Source organism: Strix uralensis, chromosome 17 (genome assembly GCF_047716275.1).
Source record: "Strix uralensis isolate ZFMK-TIS-50842 chromosome 17, bStrUra1, whole genome shotgun sequence".
Lineage (NCBI taxonomy): Eukaryota > Metazoa > Chordata > Aves > Strigiformes > Strigidae > Strix > Strix uralensis.
The window spans coordinates 8,007,029-8,028,950 of NC_133988.1; the positions used below are offsets into that span (position 1 = coordinate 8,007,029).

Consider the following 21,922-nt stretch of genomic DNA (forward strand, 5'->3'; position numbering starts at 1 on the left):
ATCATATAATCTGAACTAGCCCTTTTATCAGAGTAGCCCTTTTATTATTTTTAAATCTTGACCACCAGCATCCCATTTCAGCAGCACATCAAGAAGCCTCAGAGAGCTTCTGTTTTCACACAATGTGTACCTGCCTGGCACGTGTGTATCCAGCCAGCTAGCACACATGCTTGCTTTACATCTCTCTGCTGCTTCACCAGGAGGGTCTGCCTCTTTCATTTCCAGTTTCCTCTGATCCATTTTCCTTGAGTAAAACAGAATAATCCTTACATATCTAATAGAATAAAGTTATCATGATCTTCAAATATGTTTAATTTTATAATTATTTACAAACTATTTAATAATACCCATATGAAGTAGGTGAGTATTAAGTTGGTTCCTGTACGTGTTGTAGAGCTTACTTCATTAACAAACATTGAGTTTTGGAGCAATAAGCACTATATTAATGCAAAATATTGATTATCAAATAGCTGTTCAGAGAATAATTTTAAGATAGTGTACTAGAATCCTGTGCTTCATAATTAACAACTTTTGTTGCATTTTTATGAGTTTTCAAAAGCCTCTTGTAATAACCACAACATTTCCTTTTTCAGGCTGTCTGAGTCTGTAAAGCTTATTTTAGAGCTTAGAACTTTTTCAGGTGACTTGTTCTATAGAACCAGTGTTAGATCAAGTGAGGATGTTAACTGACATGAGGGAGGGGGAAAGGGGAAATAAGGCCACACATTGGCAGAGCAGATCTTGGAGTGATTCCCAAGTACACTGGGTCAACGGAGAATGTTTTAGGAAGCAAGTCAGGTGCCTGGACACAGATGTCATATAATATAGTGACTTACGTCCCGTGCCATATCTGCTAGCCCTGTGCCTTGGATACCTTAGGGCACCTGAAATGACACTGGGTGCCTACGGCGAGACATCTGAACTGCTCCTACAGTGGTTGCTAGAGGCCAGCTGGGGAGGATCAGAGCTGGAGAGCAGTTACAATTAGAGCTCCATTAAAGAGCTAAAAAGCATATGGCAAATTACAGTCTTGATTAATACTGACAGTGACTTTATCTCCTCTTCCACAGCTTTCTTTAGGAGACTGCGGCAGGGCACCACAGGCTGGAAGCTGGGGGACGAGGCTGGGCTGAACTGGTCGTGGTAAGGTAAGGCCAGTGATGAACTGGGGAGATGGCTGTCATCGGACCAGCGGGTCTGGGATATGGTTTCTGGGAGGCAGGTACCGCTCCTGGAAACTCCCTCCCCTCTCTTTTCAGAGTATTTTAAGAAACTGAGAAATAAAGGTTATGAAGGGCTCTGAACATAATGTGGGCTTATTGATAAAACCTGTAACTACAGGTTGTCTTCTCTTTCCCCACGAGGAAGATGATACCTCGTTTGCGGTGATGCCCAGTAAATAAAGTAAGCCGCACCAGCGTTTTAAAGCATGGATCGATGATTTAAAAAATACGCTCGGAAAAAAGCCATCGCCGAGTGCTGGGGGCAGGCAGGCAGGCAACCAGCCTTCGGGGTGAGGATGCTCCAGGAGCCCTCAGCCGCCGGGCCGGCTCGCAGCGCTTCCCGCCGCCTCCCCCCGCGGGGCGAACCCGTGCGCCCCGCACAGGCGCTGCCCGAGCCGCCGAGAGGAGCCCGGCCCGGCCGTGGGGGGGCAGCGCCCCGAGGAGCCCGGCGGCGGAGCGGAGCGCGGCAGGGCGGGCCCGGGGCGGCCCGCGGGCAGCCCGAGCCCCGGCGGTCCCGCCCCCGCCCACCGCCCCAGGAAGCGCAGGGCTTTAGCGCCCTGCCCGCCGCCGCCATGCATTGTGGGGCGGCAGCAGCAGAGCCAAGATGGCGGCCAGCAGGAGGCTGATGAAGGTAACAGCCAGCGCCGCGCCGGGAAGGGCCGGCGGGCGGGCGGCGGCGGGCATCCCCCCCTCCGCCTCGGCGCCCCTCCGGGCGCGGGGGCGGGCGCATCCCCTGCCGCGGCCTGGCGGGGCGGCCTCCTGCCCTCCGCTCGGTGGCACCCCGGGCTGGAGCGACCGGAACGGGAGCAGCCGGCACCTAGGCCGCGGCCGTGAGGGGCCTCGCTGGCTTCCCCGCCGCCGCCCCGGGTCCCGGCAGCGCTGCGCGGCCCCCGGCCGCCGCCCGGGGCTGGGCGGGGGCGCTCGGCGGGCGCCGCGGGCCGCCCCGTCCCCCTCCCTCGGGGGGGGGGGGGGGGCTCCTGCGGTGACTAAGCAAAGAGGAAGGGCTGGGGGGGAGGAAACGCCGCTGCCGGGACGCCTCGGCTCCCGCCCGGGGCCGGGGCAATCCCCGGGGCGGCGTGAGGGGTCGCCCCGCCGCCGGCGCTGCCGCAGCCGCGGCGCGGTCCCCGGCCCTGCCCGCGGGGAGGGCTCGGCCGGGCGGCGGGGAAGCGCCCTCTCCTCCCTCCCCCCTTCCCCGCGGGTGGGGGTTCTCCGCTGCCCCCGCTCTCTCCTCGGTGAGGAACCCTCCTCAGATGCACCGGGATGAAATAATTTCGTTTTCGTTGTTTCGGAGAGTAACCTCTTCCTCGTATGAGTAAGAGGTTTATCACACTGAAATATGGACCTGGGTTCAGAAGTTTCCTCATTCCCTGCAGACGTGGTAATGTTTTTGTCTTCGCTCTGTTTATTCTGAAGTGTGGATGATACTTGTAAACTAGCCTCAGTTCGGTTTTAACCGAGAGCACATACAGTTTAATGTAAAACACCGCTTGGGATCGTTTGTCATCATTTTGCTCGAGGATTAAGGTGGTACTTAGAAAGAAAATTATAACCGTTGCCCCCAAAGCATACAAGTTTATTTTATGTGTTGTATGTAATTGCCGATTAACATCACAAACTGCATGCGGTGGGGTTTGCCTAGGACATGTATACGTAGTGGTGTAATATTTAGTCATCTATAAAATGCTATGGCAATACCCTACAGTATTTGCACGCAGAGTGCCTGTAACATAAATCAATGAACTTCACAGGCTAGTCCTGCGAAACGTAGGGGAGAGACCCTGTAACTGTCAGGTGATGTTTCAGCCTGATTAAAAAGCCTGTCCCTGTGGGGTGCAGTGTAACCGTGCACTAGGATTTGACAGATACATAGGCAATTCTGTTAATCTTTTAATATCAGTTTTACAACTGGCTTCAATGATGTGAACCCCTCATAGGGCTGGGAGTTCACTAGGATGTGTAGATCGTGGGTTTTGAAGTTGCGTTTCCTTAATTGTGCAGATACATAGTTAACCATTATAACTTGGTTAGTTTTGAAGAAACTAATAGCTCAGCAGTTCTTTCATAAGGCTAGTTTTGTTGTTTTAAATGTGCTGTGGAGCGATTAAAAATTAAATAGTAGATACATTGTGTGCAAAGTCATTCATATATATTAAATCAGTAGGCATAAACCATTAATCATCCTTAAGGATCCTGATGAGATGGCATTCATTTTTTATTTCATTTTTGATAGCTGTTGTGTTTTCTCACAGCTTTAGTATCATGATCAATGTGTCTGTTGCTTTATACTCAAATAAGGTTCCCCTTAGTTTCAGATAGTAAACAACCATTTAATTTTATATTTTTTGTAAGGCAACTTTTCTGCCCGTTCTGAAAAAAATGCATTAATTGTTCAAAAGCACATCATTACTACTTGGATAGGAAAAATTATATTTCCAATTATTCCTTCTTTTTAAGTTTAAAATAAAACATAAAAATCTGAAAGGCAAGAAAAATTGTTCTTAATATCTGCAGTGCCTCTGGCTTTTCAGCCCCCCTCCTCAGTTTCCTTATCCTCCTGAAACGTTAGTACTTTAATCTTTCACTAAAATGATAAAAATTATTTTTGAAAACGTGACCTCCTTCTTTTCTAGAAAAACGGTGTGGCAGTTGCTTTTCAGAGGGAGTGGTGTAGGAAGGAAGGAGACTGATAACTTCCCTCTTACATTTTTACTTTCATTTTTACTGCCTGATGCTTGTGGGTTGTGCATGTTCTGTGCATCTTTTATGCCAGGTCAAGAGCTGTGAGATGCTGTATCACACGACTTGTAAAGGCTATTAAAAAGCAGCTACCTTTGTGTGTTTTGGAGAGTCGCATCAGCCCAAATGGCTTTGAGTTTTGCCATTCATCTCAGTAGGAACACAGTACAGCTCTCGGACAGATGATGTAATCTGGATTGCTGCAGCATGATGTTTCGAAGGTCCAAACTCGCATGTGTATCGACCTAATACCATTGTTTAAGTTCCAAATTCAAAGATTCACATCTAGAAGTCTTTCACTGTCGAAGTTTTGCAATATAGAAGAGTCTGCGCTGTGTATTTCTCAGGGTCATAGAATGATGAGTGATTAAAGGAAATAAGAGTTTTTCAGTGTGTCACTCAATTATGTTTAAAATAATTTAGGATAAAGGTTAAATGTCTTTTATTTGAGCTAAATATCAAGTTTCTCTTTGGTAAGTGAGAATAAACTTTGAACCTTTTATAGGTCACATAAAATAAAGCAATTCTCATTTCCTTAAGGTCTTGCCAACATTTTGAAGTACTGCATTTTTTCTGGACTCATGTCATGCATCATAGTTACTCATATTAATCACAGCAGCTCAAAGAGACTGGATGGAGTAAGTTCATAATAACATGCTGTCTGCCCATAGAAAACGGGGAGTATGAATATAGTTTCCACCTTCCAGGTGGAAATGGGCATCCTTTTCAGATTGTGGAAGCCATTTGTATCTTCAGTTTGCAAACCTCCTTGTGAAAGAAGTATTACAAATTTTGCCATTGTACTTGCACAGTTCAAATTTAAACATGAAGTCAAGTTACAACAAGAATAAGATTGTTTTATTATCTCAGGCTCTATTTGAGCAAATTACATTTCCGAGGCCAAAGACCTTATTTATGGCCTATTTTTGCAGAGCTTTATACCATCAAGTAGTCTAACTGCAGTTTACTCTACTGATTTACAAAAAATCAGTGGAGGTGAGCCCTTTCCAGGAACACACCTAGGTTAGCAGAAATGTGAAATAAACATAGCTAGTGAATCATATTCTAGCGACATCTGAGGTGGAGTTTTGATCTATGAGCCACCATTACACCTCTTCAAAGAGCCACAGTTGTCAAATCTTGACTTCTCATGAAATGTGAGAGGTGGGAATAAAGCAGTCTTTGTCAAGGATATGTTGTTATGGATGATCACTCAGGGTAAAAACAGGCAAATACGGAGTAATTATATTTAGGAAAGGACATAAGGCTTCTCTTTTAAGGGAGTTACTTTGCTTCATGACCCTTTCTCGTAAAAAAACAAATGGTCTCCAAACATGTATGATTGGGAACATAGATCTCCAAGAGACATGCCAGAGATTTCAATGAAATGCTTTTCACAGTTGCCACCCACTAATGTAAAACAAGCCGTTTTCCAGGCGAGATCCGTAGCTAAATGCTGTGCAGAGAGGTAGTGGGTAGTTGCAAAAGGAAGGCTATTTCAGTGCTGGAGAGTCATAGTGCTTACTTGGTGGTGTAGTAATGTGTGGTACTGAGCTGCACCTTCAACAGGCGTTTGTAGGTAGCGATTGGGAAGGCTGTCCTGTCCCATGCGTGGAGCTACTCCTTCCTGTGTTCGTCTGAGATATGATTGAGCTAAGGTGTCTGCAAGATCCACGCTTTTGTTCCCTGTTTTTCAGATGTTCTAAAGTATCATTAATATTAAACACTGAAAATAGACTTAAAGAGTAAATAATACTTTGCGTATTAAGTGAGGTACAGAGACAATTATTCTTACTGTTTTTACTCTGCTTTCATAATTGCATAGTCAAACGTTTGTGCAACTGTTGAACTCCATGATAAAATACAAACACAAGGCCACACCCAGGCACCTGCTGTAGATGGCCTGCCATCTCCAGCATGCTGTGGTCTGGTAAACACCATAGCCCTTCCAAATAAAGGGGTTTTAAACAACTTTGATATTTGAAAAACAGTTCCAAATAGCTCCAAACACAGTTCTCAGTAACAAGGGAAATAGGGTTTTGAGCAATGTATGATTGTCCTTACGCGGAAGTGAGAGTACAGATTCATTTTCCCTTTTTGAAACTGAGAATTGACAAGAGGTTTTTTTAATCAAATGAAAATACTTTGCCAACAAGTAGAATTACTCAGTAAATGAAAGACATGTGAGTATACGGGGTTGTAATGCTGCAGAGGAAACTTAATAATAGTTCTTATAAGAGCTAGAAACTATTTGGGGTTTTGGCTGGTTTTGTGGGTTTTCTTGTAAAATTGCATTTTATTTTAAGGTGTTTTAACAGTTCTCTGTACTGTATGAGATTCAGAAAGTAAAACTGGCCAGTTCCTCATCAGTGTCTTGGAGTGTCACACTTCTTTCAGAGTATTTGTAAACAGGGAAACGTAAGTTGTAAACAGTAGAGAATCATGGGTTAGAGTTATTTCAGTAGACCTTTGTTTTTCTTTGTGCATTTAATAGCATTTTGGGCTTGATGTAGAACTTACTGAAGTCGCTATGAGCTCTCACACTTGTTCCCATATTCCTGGGTTGCACTCTTACCAGCGTTCGTCTTCACTGCATTTTCCTGTCTGGCTTGTTTCTTGAAAGATGCATGGGCAAAGCAGTTGCAGGGTTTTTAAAAGACTTAAGCTGATGCCACTTTTATTTTTAATTTCAAACATTTAATTTTTGCTTTGGACAGCACAACTGATTACACAATATTGAAAATTTTAAATCCTTATTGATTATATATGAGAGGTAGTATGTACTTCTGTGACTGCCTTCAGCATTGTACTTGAAGATCAGATACCATCTCTGAAACGATGTTTTCTCCATTTCATGTGCTGTGTATAACACTTTCTCTGAACATATCCAAACAGCAAACATCACGTCTCAAGAGTGTCCTGGGAAATAAGACATCTCTCTTTTACAAATGGGGAAACCAATGCAGCGAGGTCATGGGCAAGGTTGATGAGAGTGGGGAATGAAGACCGATTGAAATTCTTACTGCAGTCTTCTAACCTTTAGTTACACTCTTCCTGTGCTCCTTTAATTATGTTACTTCACAAAATTAAGGGGTGGAGGACAAGAAAAGGAATTACTCTATTTTACTGTCTGCCTAGAGTCTTAAGTATTGCATTGAAATAAATACCTGGACTATATCCTTTTACCTTGTGAAGTAATTTTTGTCCCTTTGGAGTTGCTCATCCCATGTTAAATGCAGTATTAACTTTTAATCTGTGCTGTTTGAAAGTATTTAGTAGCTCATTCACGTTTTTAACAGTACCTTTACACTGTAGTTGTGCTGCCTCTAACTCTGAGACAGATCTTTATTATGGGTTTTGGCAGGTGCCAGAAAAAAAAAACCAAAACAACCCCCACACAACCCTTAAATTGTGCATGGTGAATCTCTTGCCGCTCCTAATGCACTAGACACAAAAACCCTGAAAGCATGACTTGTGAGTATAGTATTAAATTGTTTGTGGGGATAGGAGTATGAAGAAAAAAAAAGTCTATTTGTAAATAAGTCTAACATGGGAGCTGATTAATTTGGAGTGACTTATGCAATCCTAAATACTTCTAGTATAAGAAAAGTAACTTCTCTTACAAATTGGAATCTGTCTTGAGCACATTTTCAGGCAAGTCCTCTGCTAAGGTAGGCTTGATGACCTCTGCAGTCCTGCCTCTGTGAGTAAAAGAATTGCCTGGTTTATCCTCATCTATCTCCTTTTTCGGTTGTCAGTTACGACTGCAGGACCAGAGGCAGCAGTACAGGGTATAGTCCTGATACACTGTAGTAATTTACCACTTTTTTTGATTTTGAGAGTGAATTCCTGAAAAGGCTTCACATGTCAGTTTAAAGAGGAAGATGTCCTGAATAATTTTCGGCCAGTTCTTTAGTGTCTTCTAGGCTGTTTAATTCCCTCTCTCATGTGGTGGACTTGAGGTGAAATGGGGAGCTATCTGCATATTTGTTTTAAACTTTTCTTTGCTTTCATATAAAGTTTTACAATTTTGTAATGATCTCTGTACTGAATTCTTGCATTTCTTAATTCAGCATCCAATTTTTTAACCTGAATCTAATTATAAAATGTAGGTGTTTAATTTTCCAGTAATGTGAAGCCATGCTTTTCTAATTTGTGTTATTAGCTTAATAACATACCTGAATTATAGAGTCATAGTCCTCCCTTTTTCTGTGTCTGGGCAATTGTTCTCTGGGCCAGAAGCGTGTAATGCTATCATCTGAACCTTCTGCATGGAAGCTGCTCTCCCACTGGGGCATTATGGGGGATATTTCTGTCGTATGTATAATGTTTTTAGTATAGTAACTAAAATATTGTCTAAACCCATTTTCCTTTCCTTGTTTTAGAGTGAAGGCACTTGTGATGCATGTTTATCATGCTTAAATACCTACAGGTTAATTAGCTGATTTTATTCCCAATGTTTGATGTGTTACATCTAGTGTGGAGCAGGATCTATCCCTTTTACATGCTGTGGAGTAGTGGTTTGTCAGGACTTCACGGTTCTGCACGGGCAGAGTGAGCTGCTCAAAACACTGTTCTGAGTTACTCTGCTGACCCTGCGAGGGCAGAGTCAGTCTGGTGTCAGTCGGACTCTCCCGGAGCTGCTGCTTTGTGCTCTGAGCACTCAAAGCCAGCTGTAAGGCACTGTGTGGGTTTGCAGTTTCAGTGATCGTAAAGGATCTCTTATTGCTGCAATAACAAAGGTTATTTTATTTTGAATATTTTGGTTTGCTTTGTATCCCTATAAATGTGCTTCATGGGATTATTTTTGTGTGATTTGTATGTTTTCCTGCTTTAAGGAAATAGGATAATCCTCTTACCCTTTTTTCCAAAACCACCCAAACTGTCTGTGATGTTGTATAAATCTAGCAGTGGTGGAATTTGGGGATTAATCCACAGGTCTAGACTAAATAGTTGGGTTTAGTGTCATGAAAACTGTGTTGGGCATCAAGTCACTATCGAAGACTCCAAGGTTAAACTTCTGTGTTCTGACTGCTCTTGCTTGTAGGTGCAGTGGGTGGGAATGTAAATGTTCATCTTCTGATGTGTGACTGTCACGTGATTTTTTACTACATTTGCATTTGGAAATCTCGTTTTCCCTTTGGGTTTGCATTTTATCATGATGCTAAGTTTATGCAAGAGAATACTGCAAGTGTTAAATCTCTGCCAGTTAGATGCAAAAAGGTTTGATCTAAGATGAATGTAAAGCTATTTTAGAAACAAAAAACTGAAATAATAATAACAACAACAAAAAAACCCATCAACAAAAGAACCAAACTAGGGACAGTACAGCACTTGTACCAGGAAAACTGATCTTTTTTGTTTTTCAGTGTATAGTTCCTTTGCTTGTAGTTGTGTGTTTTTGTCATAATAATATACAGTCTAGTTTTGCAAATATGCTAGCACCCAGTGAAGAACTGTGTGCTGCCAGAGTGCACCAGTGTTGCTGTATAAGCAACATTTTTCCTAACCTATGTAGACACGCAGGCATGTGCTTCAGTATTGAAAGCACTGGAAAAGTTTTATATTTCACTGTGGATGACTTGACTTTGAATTCAATTAAATTCTCTTTTAATGATAAAACTGTTGAATTAAACAGCAAAGGACTATAATGGGGGGGGGGGGGGGGAAGTGGAACCTTGAGGTGCTTCTTTTTAGGTGTTTTGAAATATTCCAGGAAACAGTTGCTACACTAGGGTTTATACATAATTTTAAATATAAAAATGCTTAAATACTTGTTTTGGTGATACTTGGATCACTAACTGATCAAAAATGGTTTGTCTGGTGATTGACTGGTGCAGAAAGATACCTTGTTCAAGAGTGAGACAGCTATAAAAAGAGGCATCTTAACATAAGATGTTACTTTTGAGGTACAAAATGGAGATAAAGCTGTATCCTCTGGAGTTATCAATCTAAATAAGGCTAGTTTGGATTAGATTTTTTTTTCCCTAGGTTTGCATCCATTAAAGTTGGTCATGCAGGAATTTGTTAGTTTGCAGTTAAAGTAATTGGCCTGTTCAGTGACTTTATTCATGTTGAAAATTGTTACGAAATAATTTTTCCAAATCACTTTTCTTTCAGACAAGTCCTAAGATGCACTTTATTTGTTTCACAGTTACCAGTAGTGTGTTACCAAAGGCACTGATTTGCATTTGAGATATAAAAACATTTTAAGTGTGCTTTTGTAATACTTCTACTTCGTTGTGTCTGTAATGATGTTTATAACAAGGCACTTCTGTATTTTCCTGACATACCAAAAAATAAGGGGTTTTTAATACCTTGTCTCAGAAGATTTTACTTCTCACAGGTGGGAATTTTTATTTCTTATGTGTGTGGGTTGCCACCAGTAAAACCTCAAGCTTCTTTAACATTAAAGAAACCCACGTTGACCTCTAAGCATTTTGAAAAAGAAATGTGAGCATCTAGCTTAATACTGTCATTAACTTACACTTTGCTTGCTTTTCAGGAGCTTGAAGAAATCCGCAAATGTGGAATGAAAAACTTCCGTAATATCCAGGTTGATGAAGCTAATTTATTGACCTGGCAAGGGCTTATTGTTCCTGTGAGTATAGACTACTCCTTATTCTAATGAGCTTTAAAATAAAATGAGGATCATTTGTATCTCATAAATCTACAGTTTAGTAGCGCTGCTGGTGACCATGAGATAATTTTTACACCCTGACAAGCATGTGTTTTATAAAACCTGGCTTTCAAGAGTTGTGGGTTTGTGCAGAAGCTAGTTGTTTATAAATAAAATGTAAATTTATACAGACTATACCACAGCATCTTAAACATACTCTGGACAGTGAATTGTGCTCCTGGATTTAATTCTTGAGTCTCTGCAGACATCTCATGTAATCTTGGACAAATTTTTCCTGTCTTATTTTTATTTTGAGTGTCTTCTGTGTTTTGTTTTATCAAAGTTTGATAATGTTAGTAGATGTTTCTTATAACTAGTCTGAAATAAAATCCATACGTAATTGAAAGGCGTTCTAGACTTCTCTGATCAATACCCACCAGGATGCTCCATAATTGTAGGCCTGGTCCAACATGTGGCTGTGGACTCAGTGATGGCACTGAGTTACTTGGGAGAGTTGGTGGTGGGGACGGCAAATGGAATTTGTAGTTTATTGAATTAAGCTTAAAGTACAAAATCTACATCATCATAAGAAAAAAAACCTGAGGTATGAAATACTTTGTTTACTCCTTAATAGTGGGTTTTTTCTAAATCAACTAGATTTATTACTAGGATAAAATTGAGTATTGGCAAAAGTTTGATGCAAGGAAAAGGTTTGGATTTTCAGAAGTGAGCTCTTTAAAAGAAAGTCTCTTTATTCAGGCATTAATTAATGCCAAAAAAAACCCCACGAAAAGCACTTTAATTTTATAAAAGCACTACAATCTTTTAAGGGAACGTTTACTAAAAGTAGGTAACCACTGCATAGTCAAATAGAGAGGGATTTGTTACGAAGGGGAAAGCAGGGAATCTAGTATGTTGAATTCCTTGGTTGAAGTCACTTGGATTTTCACCTCCCTTATTTTCCACTGCCATGGCCCCTGCTCCCTTCACTACATGAGATACTTTTAAGTTTGCAGCACTAGAAGCTGTGCCACTAGGGCATCAGTTCTGCTTTCCCTCGGGTGCTACCTAAAAGGTCCCCTGACCAGTGTAAACCTGTCTTTTTATTATAAGACTTTGAAACACCTCTTGACCTGTGTCTCAGTTTGTTAGTTGGAGGCCATTCCCAAATTCAGATCGCACAGACTGAGATAATGGCTGGGCCTTTGCACTTTGAATACTGCAGAATACGTTTAGTTTACTCTATGTACTTATATTCCTGCAAGTAATTCCTCTGAGTGATTGAGGCTATTCTTGCAAATAAAGCAAGCAGGATTTGACATTAAAACTTGACAGAGCTGAGAAACAATACACTTTAATGAGCCACTCTGATATTTGTGGTTTGTGTGTAACAGTTCACTGCTTTGATAATACTTTGAAGCAGTGTAAGGCTGGTAAATATGACTAATAAAGCAAAACACCAAAATACTTGTTTATGCCTGTTAAAATTAGCAATATGTGGTGTACAGCATCTATTTTTAACAGTTTCTGCTCACAAGAGTATGAGCTTAGTGTTTATATTGCAAAGGTTCACACCACCACGAGTGTTTAAACATTGATGCAGTGAACTGTGCTTCATACCTGCCTTCTGGTTTCTAATATGCCCCGTTACAAGGGAAATAGCCTTAAATTCACTACTGGTATAGTTAAGAGGGAATTTTGTCATGGAATTATACTTCCTCTAGTAATTAATAAAGTGTTGTGCTGTACAAGCTCAAAGAGTAGTACAGTTTATTGTTTTGAGAATGAAGTGGATGGCTTAATCTAACATACAAGCTGGTTACAAGTTTGATTTTTTTTTTTTTTTTGCTGAGTTTTGCTTTTGAAGCTTTACATGGTGCTTCCATTTTAGAAAATGTTCTTGCTTAGGGTTTAAAGACATATTACTCATACTTCAGTAGGACTAACCAGTTACTGATTATTATACTCTATAACTAGGCATTATTTAGTCATCTTAAGGTGTGAAAGATACAAAGGTTAATATTTTTAACAGTGTTCACACAGAATTACTGTGAAAGATACTGCTTTAAAAGTTCTTATTGTACATAACATTTTATTCTTTGGAACAACTTGTTGTTTGTTTGCTCAGTTGAGAGCAAATTGGAGATGGCTTATCAACTTCTTTTCCTGTTCTGAATCGTAGAATAAGATAGTTTCTGTACAGCATATTGGAAAAGTACACTATTTGTTTGATTTCAATGTCAAAACAAGATTATCTCCCCCAGGCTCCTTGTTCTTGTAAGAGGTACTGTTGGAGTATCATGAATTTCATTTTACTTAATCAAAACTGCTTGCTATGGACAAACTTCTGCAAAGCAAAGATACTCTGGGTGAATGAGTCATGTTTGCCACTTGTGTTTCGGTCTTTAGAATTCTCGTTCTTTCCTTTTGTGAGTGTCAAAATAAATATAACAAATAATTGGAAATTAATTGCTTGAATATTCTGTGTTTTGTCTATTTAAGACATGAGAAACCCTTTACATACATTGGTAAAGGGTTTATTGGTGAGTTATAGTGAAGAACTGTTCTGACTGAGAGTCAAGCAGAATACGGATGTTTTTAGGCCAGGTCAGTTCCCATATCAGTTCAGTGAACATCCTCACAAATCATGGCACATGGCGGAGGCAAGAACAAGCGAGCCATGGGGGGAGAGGGCACTAACTGCTTAAGTTGTCACCACCACCAAAAGTTATTTGTTAAACTTCCAAAGCTTTTAGGATTGCTTGGTTAAAAAGTGATTTTAAAGCCACCTTGGTTACCTCTTCCCTTGACTGCAGAAATTGTGCTGTGTTTCTTAAGAAATGCGCAACCAGACTTCTCCATATGGATGAAACTAAAATTAAATGTTTTCTGTTGAAGGATACTTTAATAGAACACTCCCCACCCCCAAATATTGGTAAACCCTTTTTAACTTCTGGAGTGGGTTTGATTGCAGGGGATGGCCAGGTTGCTGGTGAAGAATGTGTGATTATACTTTACACCAACTGGAAACTCTCATCCTTTGATTCTTGTTCCCAGAGTGTTTGGAAAGGCTTCATGCCATAGTTACTGTTTTCAGTGCAGAATGCTATTTTCATAAGCTTTAATGTAGCAATGGTTTATTTTTCTTCTGCCTTTCTTCTGCAGTTAGTATTTGAAGTGGTATCAATAGTCTAGCAGCTTTTCTGGGCATTGTTTTTTCTGTTTCAGCATGAAGAACTAGTTTGCTTACTTCACGGTTCTCTCACCATGCTCCTTCAAAAATGATCTGATAAGAGTGGGTGCTAAAACTGCATACAAATTCAGAATGTTCTGATCAGCAGACGCAGTGAATATCTATCTTTAGTACCAATGAATGCTCAGCAGATTTTTGTGTAGTCAGCACAAAAACATTCTCAGCACATATAGGGAAATCTGACAAATCAAATTGCTTTGCTGTTCGTACCACCATGTTGCGAGACACGTAAAATAACTAGGTTCAGAGAAACCAATTTTCCTTGTCAGGCTTCCTGTTTGTATCTCGAAAAGTATTTACAATGTTTTTTTAAATACAAAGTCAGGAATAAAACTACTTATTAGATAGGACCTTGAGTTTGGAGTGAAGGGGATTGGATGCTTTCTTACCAGTAGGAATGTCAGCCAGCTTCAGAACAATGGTAATCTGCTTTTTCCAGGATGAATACAAACGTTGCAGAGGTTGTATGGCGCCTCTCTTACCAAATAGGTTTTGATGTTTCCTGCCACACAGCAGTATGCGTTGGAAGAAGGTGCCTTTAGAAAACGTCATTTGCTAGAGCAAAGTCTGGACAATGCTTTTTCTTAATCCATTAGAATATGCCAGATTCCTGACATTCTCCCTTGTTGTTGCAGGACAATCCTCCGTATGATAAAGGAGCCTTCAGAATCGAAATCAACTTCCCAGCAGAATATCCATTCAAACCTCCCAAGATTACATTTAAAACAAAGATCTATCACCCTAACATCGATGAAAAGGGGCAGGTTTGTCTGCCAGTAATTAGTGCTGAAAACTGGAAGCCAGCAACCAAAACTGACCAAGGTAGGACTCCATGTGGAGAAAGAACTGGATATCGAGAAACTTTGTGTTGTGTTTCAATTTAAAGCTAACAACATTGCAGCTTGTCAGCTGGTCACTGCTCTTATGGTATGTTTGTTGTCATAAGGTTTGTGTCATGAATCACAAGTTGTGAGCAGTGTGCCACTCTCTTGGAATCTCATTTTGTTACTGGAGCGTAAGGTAATGACACTGACGCGTGGCATTTCCACCTCCAGGAAACCACAGAACTCTTGGTGACTGAAGAGTTTATTCAGGTAGTGTCCTTGGCATACTTAAAACTTCTGGTGGTAGTTTGTGTAGGGGTGTTATTTTGTGTTTCTTTTCAAACAGTGACTTTATAATCCAGAGGTGTTCAGTACACTCCTGGATGTTTGAAGGAAAAGGTCTAAAACCTCAAGACTGTATATTTTATAATCTCTGCCATGTGGTTCAGTGATTTGAACATATGGTTTGAAATATCTAGGGAGTCATAAACAAAACCTGAAATCATAACACAAATTAACTCCTAGTTCTTAAAAGATCATTGCTGTGAGACTTCCTGTGTAGAGTGTCTTTGGATAAGTATTTAAATATTTTAAGGAAAAAAGTTTCATCAGGTTCTGTGGCAGACTGAGAGTGTGATCTGAGTAGTTTTTTTCTGTAGTTGCTCCCATTAGTTTTTGGGATGAGAATTCCACATTTTCTGGCAGGTAACGATTAGTTTAATATTAAGCATTTATTATTGTACATGAAGAGCAAACATCCTTGCAAAACCTGTGTATTTTTTAATACTATTTCAAATGAGTAGTAGTTTAGTCCAGTGCAAGAGCTTTACTGACACTGAAATACCTTGCTCTGTAGGAGAAAGTATTTCCTTCTTCCAGACTCTTTAAGGTTGTTTTCACTTGAACTGTGTTCCTGATAGTAAACAATGCTATATTTAAGATTTCTTTTTTCTGTGTACTTCTGAATGCTAATAAAACTACTTACAGTTTGCATGATCTTGCCCCAAAGACAAAATAGGAAAATTGCTGTAGTTGTTCTGGAAAAGCTCAAGCAGTTGAATCTTCTGGGAAAGATCAAGCAGTTGAATGTTAGGGAAAGCAGAGATGGCAGCAGAAAGAACCTGTTAAATAGATCAGTGAAGGTCTTACAATTTGTTTATCCCAGATTATACAGGACAAAGATCCCTGGAAGAGATGAAACAGAAACAACGTGTAGAAGGTTTCTGTTAACCTTAGCAGTTGTCTTAATCTGACGAGCCTTCCTGAGTTAAGTAAAGGAACCACACGTCTCTACCTAGCCTGAAATGCAAGGTGGCATTAGTTGGAACTATTGAAGCAGTTGTTTGCATGAAGGAAATAGTCCGTGTCTCCCTGAGAAGTAGCAATTCCCTCTTTATCTGAGAGAGGGAATAAAAACTATACTAAAATCAGAATCTGGAACAAACTCTGGGTACCAAAATATTGCAATATCTCTCAGTTTCTGCTGTTTTGTGGTCTGTTGTCTTTTAACGCTTTCTTCTTCAAGAAGTTGTTTTAGTGTCAGTGTCTGTTGTTACAACATTCTTGTATGAACCTCCTACAGTCTTATTACAGCCCTGCTTAAGTGTCTTTTCCTTTTTCTCCAGAACTCATCTGCACTGAAAAATAAACTTCAGTCTGTGTGCTGCTTGGGCCTTTTTCAAGGAAATAATGCAACGTTATTAGTACAGCATCAGAGTGATTGGTTTTGATCAGTCAGGTGTCGAGAAAGTAGAGAGAATAGGTTTATCATAAATCATTAATTCGCCTTTCATGTACTAAATGTGCATCTTACTGGTGTACTTATTAATTTATGCTTAATATTAAACTGTTGTGACAGAGTAGTTTTAAAATGCTGTGGATATTGAGGCAGCTCCTGTTATGACAATCTAGGGTTTTCTTCTGGCTTGTGTGTTAAATAAGCTTAATAACACTAACACTTTCTGTATGGTGTTTTAGCATGTTTTACTAGTGAAAAGGGATTGTCACGTGCAGTACTGATGCTAGTTTTCTAAGTAGTCATTAATATGATGGCAGTTGTCGTAAGTCCAGGACTGGTGAGTTCCTGTGAAGTAAGCTAATATCAAGTCTACATTCCTTAGCTGGCTTGTTCAGTTTAAACTCTTTGTGGTAAGAACTGTTCCTGCTTAGCAGTAATAGTGACAAGTGTGCTTCTCTGGATTTTGAGTATTTGTGTTGAGGTATGTTCCCTGTTTCTACTACAGAATCATAGAATCATCTCGGTTGGAAAAGACCTTGAAGATCATCCAGCCCAACCATTAACCTCACACTGACTGTTCTCAACTCCACCAGATCCCTCAGTGCTGTTAAACCTGACTCTTAAACCCCTCCAGGGATGGGGACTCCACCACTGCCCTGGGCAGCCCATTCCAATGCCCAACAACCCCTTCTAGAAAGAAATACTTCCTAAGAGCCAGTCTAACCCTTCCCTGGTGCAGCTTGAGGCCATTCCCTCTTGCCCTATCGCTTATTACTTGGTTAAAGAGACTCATCCCCAGCTCTCTGCAACCTCCTTTCAGGGAGTTGTAGAGGGCGATGAGGTCTCCCCTCAGCCTCTTCTACAGACTAAACAACCCCAGTTCCCTCAGCCGCTCCTCGTACGACATGTGCTCCAGACCCTTCACCAGCTTCGTTGCCCTTCTCTGGACACGCTCGAGTCATTCAATGGCCTTTTTGTAGTGAGGGGCCCAAAACTGAACACAGTCATCGAGGTGCGGCCTCACCAGTGCCAAGTACAGGGGCAAGATCCCTTCCCTGTCCCTGCTGGCCACGCTATTGCTAATACAGGCCAGGATGCCATTGGCCTTCTTGGCCACCTGGGCACACTGCTGGCTCCTGTTCAGCCGGCTGTCAATCAACACCCCCAGGTCCCTCTCTGACTGACAGCTCTCCAGCCACTCCTCCCCAAGCCTGTAGCGCTGCTGGGGGTTGTTGTGGCCGAAGTGCAGCACCCGGCATTTGGCCTTATTGAAACTCCTCCAGCTGGCCTTAGCCCATCGCTCCAGCCTGTCCAGATCCCTCTGCAGAGCCTCCCTATCCACGTAAGGGTGGAACAGTGTATGAGCATGAAAAGGTTGATGCTCTGAAAGAAGCCACTCCAGTGTTCTAGCATCTGCTGGAGTGATATGTATTGTAAGAACTTATATTGCAAAACTAGAGAGAATCCGGTTAAACTGCCAAGTAGCAGGTTCAGAACAAACAATAGACTCTGACTTTGGGACCGTGTGTAGCTGAGTTGTGGAACTCCCTGCCGCTGGATGGTGTCACTGGTTTATGTGAGTTCAGGAGGAGGCAGCTGGCTCTAGTGTGCAATGTCTGAAGTTCAGAGTTTCGTTATGCTTGCTTTAAAAACTCTTGGGGTGCTGCTTTATATTCCCATGGTAGCCCAAACTTACCTCCAACAGAATGTTACTAATATTGTCATACAGGGAGATGCTTTTTCTGTGTACCCAGTTTCTGTGGACTTGCCCAGTTACACATTTACCTTTTAGTGGATGGATATGAGAACAACTGATTGTTGTGACCTGTCTAGCTTTAAATGGTCGTGAGAATGTATACGAGGAAAATGTAGCAATAAATGCCATTGTAGTGTGTGAAGTTCACTGTGTAAATGTCAAGTACAGTTCAGTTATTTTAAGAATGACATTTCCTTTGAAAGTGATAGGGGAACAGTGATGAAATGGCTGTCAACACTGGGGAGAGAAGTGTCTTGCAGTTCTTACCCATTTGCTTGCCTGGTGTGACTCTACCAGTGGATGCATTTGGCAGTTTAGAATAAATGGCAAAATTGTCTGCTGTTTATAGGGGAAGTAAGAGTCACAGAAAAATAAAGCTGAAAAAAACATTTCCAAAAGCAGGCCCAGTTATAGCTGCATCATGGTGACAGGTGTTAGGAAAAAATGTTTCATGATGGAAATTCCATCTTTACACAGGCCTTTTTAGATGAGCTTGTCTGCGAAACCTAGTTCCTTTCTTAGCCATAGGAGAGAATTTCAGATAGGATGCCAGTTACATGGGAAATAATTTGTAGTGTATTTTGGTCTCCATTCAAGTTGATTTTGTTTACAAATACAGTTTTCTGGTGTTCATTCACGGTCATTGAACTAAATCTTGGCATATTGCTATAGCTTATTCATGCTCTGCTTTTGAAAAGACCCTAGATTTATGGGGATGTATTTAAATGCAATTAAAGCTCTTTTCTTACTGGAGAATTTTGCTTACATTTTGATTTTTAAAAACTAACCATCTTTAGTCTCTGACGGTATTTATACTTCTTTTGACAGTAATCCAGTCCCTCATAGCACTGGTGAATGATCCACAGCCCGAGCATCCCCTTCGGGCTGACCTAGCTGAAGAATACTCTAAGGACCGTAAAAAATTCTGTAAGAACGCTGAAGAGTTTACAAAGAAATATGGTGAAAAGCGACCAGTGGACTAAAATCTGACACAATTGATGTCAGCAACGTATGATAGAAGATCGGAGCAGTGCATTTGAGACACCCCGTAAAGCAGGACTCTATGGAAAATTGACAAGTGCCACCTTTCGGTGTTAACTTGTGGCTGTTACTAACTTTCTACAGTTTTCTTAATCAAAAGTGGGCTAGGTAACCTGTAAAGAAAGGATTAAAATTTAAGATGTTCTAGTTCTGCTTTCTTTGTTTAAAAATCACTGCTTCAATATACTTTAAAGTATGCTGTTTTCTTTTTCTTGTCAGAATTTATCAAAAATATCTTAGACTTATATTCTGCCCTTAAATTGAAAAGGTTGTGGCTGTCATTTCTTATTTTTCCTTGCAGTTCCCACTATCTTGAGTTCATTTAATTCTTCATTGAATTTTATCCCCCTCCTCAAACTGATGTCTTAGAAAAAATATCCCAGTTCTGGCAGAAAATGATTGAGTGTTTGGCAGTTTTGTTTACTTTTCTTTTTAAATGTTGCACTGTGCTTTGTGGGACTTGTTGGCAAGTTCCCCTTAACTTCAGTTTGTAACATATTAAGCAAAAACCAAACAAACCCCACAAAAACAATCAGAAATAATGTCCAGGTCTTATGTAAATCTGGCTGATGTTACCACAAAATGTTTATTAAACGGGGAAACCCAAGTTTTTGTGTGCGTTGTTGAATTAAAATATGGCTTATGTCCTGCTTTTGGAAAACTTTGGAAAAAAAATTCTGTAGCAAACGAGTAGTGGAATGTGATTACAAACTTCTATCATGTCTATTCTTAAGAGCTATGCAGAGTAGCTAGGGAAACGTGCACAGAACAACATTGCAACCCGTTTAGAAGAGTTTCAGAAATTGGGGACCAAGAGGTACCAAAGTGATAAACTGTTTTTTGAGTTAAAAATCGGTATTTTGGAACTGTTGATTTTGAATTCTGGTACTAAATCTGACAGCACTGCTAAATCTGACAGCACTGCTAGTCATCTTAGAACATTTTTCCATCAGAATGCGTAAGAAACATCTGTGTTTTATGGGTCGGCACTCGTGCCACTTCCCAGCCCAACTGCTGTACAGTTCTCACTGAAGATGGTATGAGACCAGGATTAAGCAATAACCTGTAACAGAGAACGCCTCGCTACTGCTCTTCCTATGTTTTAAAAACACACAGGTTAGATGATTTAATGAGTACTTCAAGTATCATTCTATCATTCTAACTTAATCAGGCAGCGCACTCTCCCCGTTGCTGCAGGGCACACCTACGCATGCTGAAGGCGGCCCTTTCTGTTCAGAACTGAGCATCCTTTACTGCGGCTCTCTTGCTTTTCCCCGACTGCCTGTCTCTTTTCCCCAGTCTGAAGCGTGATCATAGCTCCACAGTCAAACTGCCATACAATCAAACTGCCGTCTCCTCCCCGCCTGTCGAACTTGGGTATGTTATTGAGCAAACAGATTTATCTCCCGAAATCCACAGGTATCTGGGAGCACATATCATTTTGATGTGCAGGAAGCAGAGTTAGAAAATCCCTCACACCCTTGGGGTTGTCTGTACTCCTCAATTCAGTTTTAATACAGCCTCTGCCTTTGCAACCTTTCAGAACTAGTGTGTCGAGCGGTAGGTCTCTTTTGGTTTTAATGTCTTGTATATTTGCTATTTCTTCATTCGTCCCTCTCATCCAGCTTTCATTTCCAATTTAGTGTAAACAATGACAGCCCAGTACCTCACCTCTGTTGAAAGTAAATTTTTTTATAAGTTAGGGAGCTAAGAAATTTTATGTTTAAGTGTTCTTAGACAGATTCTTTGGCAGGTAAATAAAGTTAAACCACGTTCACCTTATTTACAGAAATTTGCATTTCCTAAGTGTTTTCAGGCTTGTGAGAGCACTGTCTATTACCAAATTTTCACATCTTTGTGTCTTCATTTTCAGAAAGTTGGTACTGATTTTGTTTCATTCACGCTCACTCGGATTCATAATAAAATAATGCCAAATTATCTGTCAAACTGAAGTGTGTAACTTCCGCATCACATGAGTCACTGTACCTTTTGATCATGTCTGTTGGCATGGAAACTTGCCATTCTCTAAATTTTATTTGAAACAAACCTGTAGCACTAGTTTGCTGCCCTTGTTACTACTAACTAGTCTACTTTCTGGTTGTAAGCCTCTCAGGGCAAAGACTGCGTTTATCTGAATCGGTGTGACTTGGATGCTGTCGGAAGGGAGCGGGAAGGGCTGTGCGATTCCAGGAGCTCCACTTGGTGGGTACAGGCCTGCGGCAGCGCTGCACCGGCCCTTCCCCTTTCATCTGCAGAGGTCACATAGAAGACAGATACTGCTGTCGGTTCTCTTGGTGTGTTCTTCATAGTTCAATTTCTAAACTACGAGATGTGAAACCTAAATGATGGCTTTTGTTCATAGGCAGCCCTCTGGAAAAAGACAGATCAAATCCTGTACTGTATGGTTGAAGTCTGAGGAGAAAAAAAAAATCAAAAGCGCAAAGTCCTATGTTAACTCAGGAAATCAAGCTCTTGTTCTCTCTGGTTCCCTAAGCCATGCTGAATTCTAAACGTGCAGTTTAATGTCCAAAATAAAAACAACGTACTGGTGAAACTACACCCAGGAGTACTGGTATAGGCTTTCTGCAATTCCATTCTGCTACCCTAATAAAAATTGCTCTCAAAGGCTTTGTGGCATGGATTTATTTTCAGAGAGAGTTGGGGTTTAGACTTCTTAAATAACCTGGTGCAATGACATTTGTAGGTAGCGGTCTGAAGGTGGTTTTAATTTG

The 21,922-nt window shown here is 40.9% G+C and overlaps 1 protein-coding gene across 1 annotated transcript; it reads left to right on the forward strand.

Moving 5' to 3' along the window:
- Positions 1-1,783: 1,783 nt before the first annotated feature.
- Positions 1,784-21,137, forward strand: UBE2L3 (ubiquitin conjugating enzyme E2 L3). Its single transcript, XM_074886822.1, has 4 exons — positions 1,784-1,854; positions 10,465-10,560; positions 14,467-14,653; positions 18,978-21,137. Exons 1-4 carry the CDS (start codon positions 1,828-1,830, stop codon positions 19,130-19,132), a joined length of 465 nt encoding a protein of 154 aa, XP_074742923.1. The 5' UTR covers positions 1,784-1,827; the 3' UTR covers positions 19,133-21,137.
- The last annotated feature ends 785 nt before the right edge of the window (positions 21,138-21,922 follow it).